This window comes from Grammomys surdaster, unplaced genomic scaffold (assembly GCF_004785775.1).
Source record: "Grammomys surdaster isolate TR1022 unplaced genomic scaffold, NIH_TR_1.0 520, whole genome shotgun sequence".
NCBI lineage: Eukaryota > Metazoa > Chordata > Mammalia > Rodentia > Muridae > Grammomys > Grammomys surdaster.
Window position 1 is genome coordinate 72,618 of NW_021604939.1, and position 6,578 is coordinate 79,195.

Here is a 6,578-nt window from a genome sequence, read left to right on the forward strand (position 1 = left end):
TGCCTAGTTGTAGAGTGCCATAGACACTCAGCAGAAAGTTCTTTGGCATTCAATTTTTTTAAAAAAATAAATAAAAAGAACATGATTTAAATAAATTTATGGTATACGGGGATATATGCCCCCTGTTTTTATTTTATGAAGATACTATTTTAAAGTTCTATGGGCCGTTTCCACAATCCCTTGTCCTTGACAATTATAAGGAGTCTCAGTAATATGGCTAATATTAAATTGCTGACAAAAAGTCTCAAATGCTCAACTCCGATAGCCAGTTCCATTATCTGTTATTATTATTTATTATTATTAATTATTGTTATTGGATAATTTATTTATCTACATTTTAGATGTAATCTCTTTTCCCCAACCCCAGAAATTCCTTATCACATCCCCTCTCTTCCTACTTTTATGAGGGTGTGCCCCCACCCATCCACCCACTCCTACCACCCCACCCTGGAATTCCCTCACATTGGGGCATCCAGCTTTCACAGGATCAAGGACTTCCTCTCTCACTGATGATTGACAAGGCCATCTACCACTACATATACAGCTGGAGCCATGGGTCCCTTCATGTGTCTTCCCAGGCTAGCTGTTTAGACCCTGGGAGCTCTGGTTGGTAGGTATTGTCACTCTCCCCATGGGGCTGCAAACACCTTCAACTCATTGAGTCTTTTTTTCTAACTTCTCCATTTGGGATCCTATGATCAGTTTAATGGTTGGCTGCAAGCATCCACCTCTGTTTATGTCAGGCTCTGGCAGAGCCTCTCAGGAGACAGCTGTATCAGGCTACTGTCAGCATGCACTTCCTGGCATCACTGTAGTGTCTGCCTTTGGTGACTGCACATGGGATAGATACCTAGGTGGGTCAGTCTCTAGAAGGCCTATCCTTCAGTCTCTGCTCCATACAGTCTCTGTATTTGCTCCTGTGAGTATTTTGTTTCTCCTTCCAAGAAGAACCAAAACACCCACACTTAGGTCTTTCTTCTTTTTCTTGAGCTTCATGTGGTCTGTGAGTTATATCTTTGGTATTGTGAGCTTTTGGGCTAATATCCACTTATCAGTGAATCTTATTTGTGATTGGGTTACCTCACTCAGGATGATATTTTCTAGTTCCACCCATTTGCCTAAGAATTTCATGAATTCATTATTTCTAATAGCTGAGTAGTACTCCATTGTGTAAATGTAACACATTTTCTAATTTCATTCATTTGTTGAAGAACATCTGGGTTCTTTCCAGCTTCTGGCTATTATAAATAAGGCTGCTATGATCATAGTGGAGCATGTGTTCTTGTTATATGTATGTTGGAACATCTTTTGAGTTTATGCCCAGGAGTGGTATGACTGAGTCCTCAGGTAATACTATGTTCAATTTTCTGTGGAACCGCCAGACTCATTTACAGGGTGGTTGTACCAGCTTGCAATCCCACCAACAATGGAGGAGTGTTCCTCTTTCTCCACATCATCACCAGCATCTGTTGTCAGCTGAGTTTTTGATCTTCGACATTCTGACAAGTGTGAAGTAGAATCTCTTGGTTGTTTTGATTTGCATTTTCCAGATGACTAAGGATGTTGAACATTTCTTTTGGTGACTCTTGGCTATTTGATATTCCTTAGGTGAAAATTCTTTGCTGAGCTCTGTACACCATTTTTTAGTAGGATTTTTGATTATCTGGAATCTAATTTCTTGAGTTCTTTGTATATTTTGGATGTTAGCCCTCTATCAGATGTAGGATTGGTAAAGATTTTTTTCCAATCTGTTGGTTGCCATTTTGTCCTACTGACAGTGTCCTTTGCCTTACAGAAGTTTTACAATTTAGTGATGTCCCATTTGTCAACTTTTGATTTTAGAGCATAAGCCATTGGTATCCTGTTCAGGAACTTTTCCCCTGTGCCAGTGTGTTCAAGGCTATTCCCCACTTTTCTTCTATTCATTTCAGTATATCTGGTTTTGCATGGAGATACTTGATCTACTTGGACTTGAGTTTTGTATAAGGAGATAAGAATTGATTGATTTGTGTTCTCTACATTCTTACCTCAAGTTGAACCAATACCATTTGTTGAAAATGCTGTCTTTTTTTCACTGAATGGTTTTAGCTGCTTTGTCAAAGATCAAGTGACCATAGACATGTGAGTTCATTTCTGAGTCTTCTATTCCATTGATCTTCTTGCCTACCTCTCTAACAATACAATGCAGTTTTTATCACTATTTCTCTGTAAAACAGTTTGAGATCAAGGATGGTAATTTTCCCATAAGATTTCTTAAATTGAGAGTAGTTTTTGCTATCCTGGTTTATTTGTTATCCCAAATAAATTTTCAAATTGCTTTTTCTAATTTTGTAAAAAATTGAGTTGAAGTTTTGATGGAGATTGCATTGAATCTGTAAATTGCTTTTGGCAAGTGGCCATTTTTACAATATAAATGCTGTCAATTCATAAGTATGGAAGATCTTTCCATCTTCTGAGATCTTCTTCAATTTCCTTCTTCAGGGACTTGAAGTTCTTGTCATACAGATCTGGCACTTGCTTGGTTAGATTCACACCAAAGTATTTTATATTATTTGTGACTGGTTTGAAGGGTGTCATTTCCCTAATGTCTTTCTCAGCCTGTTTTATTTGTTTGATTTAATTTTATATCCAGCCACATTGCTGAAGTTGTTTATCAGGTTTAGGAGTTCTCTGGTGGAAGTTTTGTTGTCATTTTAGTATACTATCATATCATCTGCAAATGGTGATATTTTTACTTCTTTCTTTTCAATTTGTATCCCTTTGACCTCCTTTTCTTGCCTGATTGCTCTAGCTCAGACTCTGAGTACTATATTGAGTAGGTGTGGAGGTAGTGGGCAGCCTTCTCTAGTCCCTGATTTTAGTGGGATTGCTTCAAGTTTCTCTCCATTTAGTTTGATGTTGGCTACTGGCTTGCTGCGTATTGCTTTTACTATGTTTAGGTTTGGGCCTTAATTCCTGTTATTTCCAAGACTTTTACCATGAAAGGGTATTGAATTTTGTCGAATGCTTTCTCAGCATCTAGTGAGATGATCATGTGATTTTTTTCTTTGAGTTTGCTTATATAGTGGATTACGTTGATGGATTTTCATATATCAGACCATCCCTGCATTCCTGGGAGAAAGCCTACTTGATCATGATGGATGATTGTTTTTAGGTGTTCTTGGATTTGGTTTGTGAGAATTTTACTGAATATTTTTGCATCAATATCAAATTGGTCTGAAGTTCACCAATTTGGGTCGTTGGGTCATTGGGTGTTTTAGGTATGAGTGCAATTGTGGCTTCATAAAAGATGAATCTGTACCTGAGATTCTCTCTTCTATCTCTTTTATTCTGTTGGTGATGCTTGCATCTATGACTCCTGATCTATTTCCTAGGATTTCTATCTCTTGGTTAGTCTCCCTTTGTGATTTTGTTATTGCTTCTACTTCCAGTTTTAGATCCTGGGTGGTTTTGTTACATTTTTTCATCCATTTGATTGTGTTTTCTTGTAATTCTTTAAGAGATTTTTTGTGTTTCCTCTTTAAGGGCTTCTACCTCTGTTCTTCTGTATTACTTTGAGGGGGTTATTTATGTCCTTCTTGACATCCTCTTTCACCCATGTGAGAATTTATTTTAAATCTGAATCAGGGTTTTTTGGTGTCATGGAGTATTCAGGACTTTCTATGATGGGAAAATTGGGTTCTGATGATGCCACATAACCTTTGTTTCTCTTGCTTAGGTTTTTTGTGCTTCCCTTTTGCCATCTGGTTATCTCTAGTGCTACGTGCATTCACTATCTCTGACTGGAGCCTGTCTGTCTGTCTTGGCTGTATCAGAACTTGTCAGAGTCCAGTTGCCTCTGTGATCCTGTGATCCTGAGATCCTGGGTTTAAGAGTTCCTGAGAGTCAGGCTGCTTTTCAGATTCCTGAAATCCTGCTGTGGCCAAGACCCTGAGATCCTGTGATACTATTATCCTATGTTCCTGGGTGTGTTAGAGCTACTGGGAGTCTAGCCTCCTTTGTGTTTTGGGGGATTGGGCACAGAACTAGTACCCTAGGACTGCTCAAGGAACAGGCTCAGACTTGAAGGCTCATAATATAGTTTCCTTAACATAAATAATTACAGGGTGATGCCCAAAGAACACCGAACTCAACAAAATTCTGTACTCAAAGTTTGCATTTTTCAGACTTTCTGACTGCCTAGAGGAAATCCCTTTTCACACAGTGCCCTGGAATGCATTTTATATGTAGTTTTGAAATGCAGAAATAGCTATATCCTGGTTGGCACCTGGCACAGGGAACCAAAGAAAGCAAGCAGCAACGCAGAATACAAAAACATGCAGTTAGCTGAGGCATTTTGACCTCCACTAGGACTTTCATGTGAGGCATTTCATGGAGGGGTTAGAAAAGTGAGAGTCAAATTGAGGTTAAACTCAAGAGGATGTCAGCAGAGAAAAGATAAAAGAATCTTTGAACTGTCATAAAACTGTACATATGTTCTGAGTAGTGTTATAAATTCCCCACTCCTTATGCTTTGACTTTAGATGTACTATACATTAAGAATTATTTATTGAAGAAAGCTGACCTAGATTCTCTAAGTATATGAACAACACAAATTGAGCTTTATAAAATTTCTCATATTCTTCTTTTTTCTTTGGAGAGAGTTCAGAAGAATTGGAGTAGACCTGGAAAGACAAGAAAATGACTGACTTGTTCAGGATGAATTATCAAAGTTCCCAAGTATTCAATACAAATATTATATTGAAAAGAGTTCTTTAAAGAGTTGCTTTAAGTTTTGTTGTTGTAATTGAGGATAATTACTAGCAAATATCTGTATATTCTGAAAGTCTTGCATTATATTTATTCATTTGGGCTGTCACTTTTCCTTGTTTCTCACAGCTTGCATCACATCATTTTGTGTTCCTCATTTTGTAGGAAACTTATTGGATACCTTTCCTTCAATATATACATTCTCAAGTGCTGAGAAATTCACAGTGACAAACATAGCAAGTAATGACTATTGTCAAAATTCTCAGGATGAGGTGTTTTTATGTGGTCTAGGATGGCCGTGTACTCCTAACTTTAAAGAACCTTCTGTTTCAGCTTCTCTGTAGTTTCATGGATTAATGATGTCTTTCTTTACCACAGGCTAAATCAATTCACCATTGTTCACTTGTACAGAGAAGTAGTGTGGTCATACTCTACAGGAAATTTTGCTGAATCATAAAATGGACTTCTGGAATCTGGCAATCAGAATAATTTTCTTATCACAAATTACAATAGGAATTGTAGGAAATGTTTCTCTTTTGTTCCATTATCTAGTCCTTTATTACAAAGAATGTACATTAAAGCCCACAGAGTTGATTCTCACGCACCTAATGGCAGCCAATATCATAATCATTTTCTCTTCTGGAGTGCCCCAAACAATGTCCATTTGGGGGTTGAAGCAGTTCCTGAATGATTTTGGATGTAAGCTCCTATTGTACATTCATGCAGTTGGTCGAAGTGTGTCCATTTGCACCACCTGCCTTTTAAGTGTCTTCCAGGCTATGACCATCAGTCCCAGGAAATTCTGTGGGAAGGATCATAAAGCCACAATTGAGAAGTACCTTGGATATTTCATTTCCTTCCTTTGGGTTATGTACATCTTGGTAAATTTTATTTTCCTTTTGTACACATTTATCAAAAAGAATAGCAAAAATGAGACAAGAAAACGTGATTTTGGATACTGTTCCACTCTAGGAAGTGATAAAATCAGTGACTCACTCTACACAGCATTGGTGATGTGTCCTGAAGTCTTCTTTTCTGTTCTCATTGCATGGTCTGGTGGCTCCATGATTGTCATTCTATACAGACACAAGCAGAAAGTTCAATACATCTATAGCACTCATGTTTCTAGGAGAGACTATCCTGAGTCCAGAGCCACTCAGAATATCCTGGCACAGGTGTTTACCTTCTTGGCTTTTTATACTCTCTCCTCCATCTTAAGAGGCTCCATTGCTCTTTTTTCTAATCCCAGTTTGTGGCTGATGAACATCAATCACCTCACTTCTCTGTGTTTTCCATCTTTTGGACCCTTTGTTCTTATGAGTCATTACTCCATTGTTTCCAGATTCATTTTTGTCTGGTTAAGAAAAAAATTATGTTCTATTTTTTTATTATAACTATATGAAATATGAGTTTTTTCTGTTATCAAATTTTATACTCATTTATCACCTTAATAAATCAATAAAGAATATTAAGAAGGTAGGACCTTGTCCTTCTAGAATTAACCAAAATTATCATGGGAGTTTTGACAGGTGGTTTATGTAGTAGCCTACATTAGCTGATCATATTGTATGTGGCCCATTGTATCCTTCAACTTACAGCTACTGGAGTTTTTCATTGCCCAGATTATGCACAATCAGCAGGTAAACCAATTTCCCATAAAACTGCCCTCCTTGTGGCTTTCATCCTGTTATGATTCTTGGATGCTTGCCCATTTCACAGTCATATTTTGAGTACCAGACTCCAAATGCAAGGAAAACTGAAACCATGGCTCCCATAAACTTGTGCTTCAGTTGGCCCTTGTACCAGGAGAACTAATCTAGTCTGAACCA

At 37.7% G+C, this 6,578-nt stretch overlaps 1 protein-coding gene across 1 annotated transcript; it reads left to right on the forward strand.

The window, feature by feature from the left end:
• Positions 1–5,198: 5,198 nt before the first annotated feature.
• Positions 5,199–6,143, forward strand: LOC114633101 (vomeronasal type-1 receptor 4-like). Its single transcript, XM_028781722.1, has one exon. It carries the CDS (start codon positions 5,208–5,210, stop codon positions 6,141–6,143), a length of 936 nt encoding a protein of 311 aa, XP_028637555.1. The 5' UTR covers positions 5,199–5,207.
• Positions 6,144–6,578: the final 435 nt, after the last annotated feature.

What these genes read in the sequence shown, in the direction of transcription:
- LOC114633101 (XM_028781722.1), top strand. Translation starts at nt 5,208, where the DNA reads ATGGACTTCTGGAATCTGGCAATCAGAATAATTTTCTTATCACAAATT.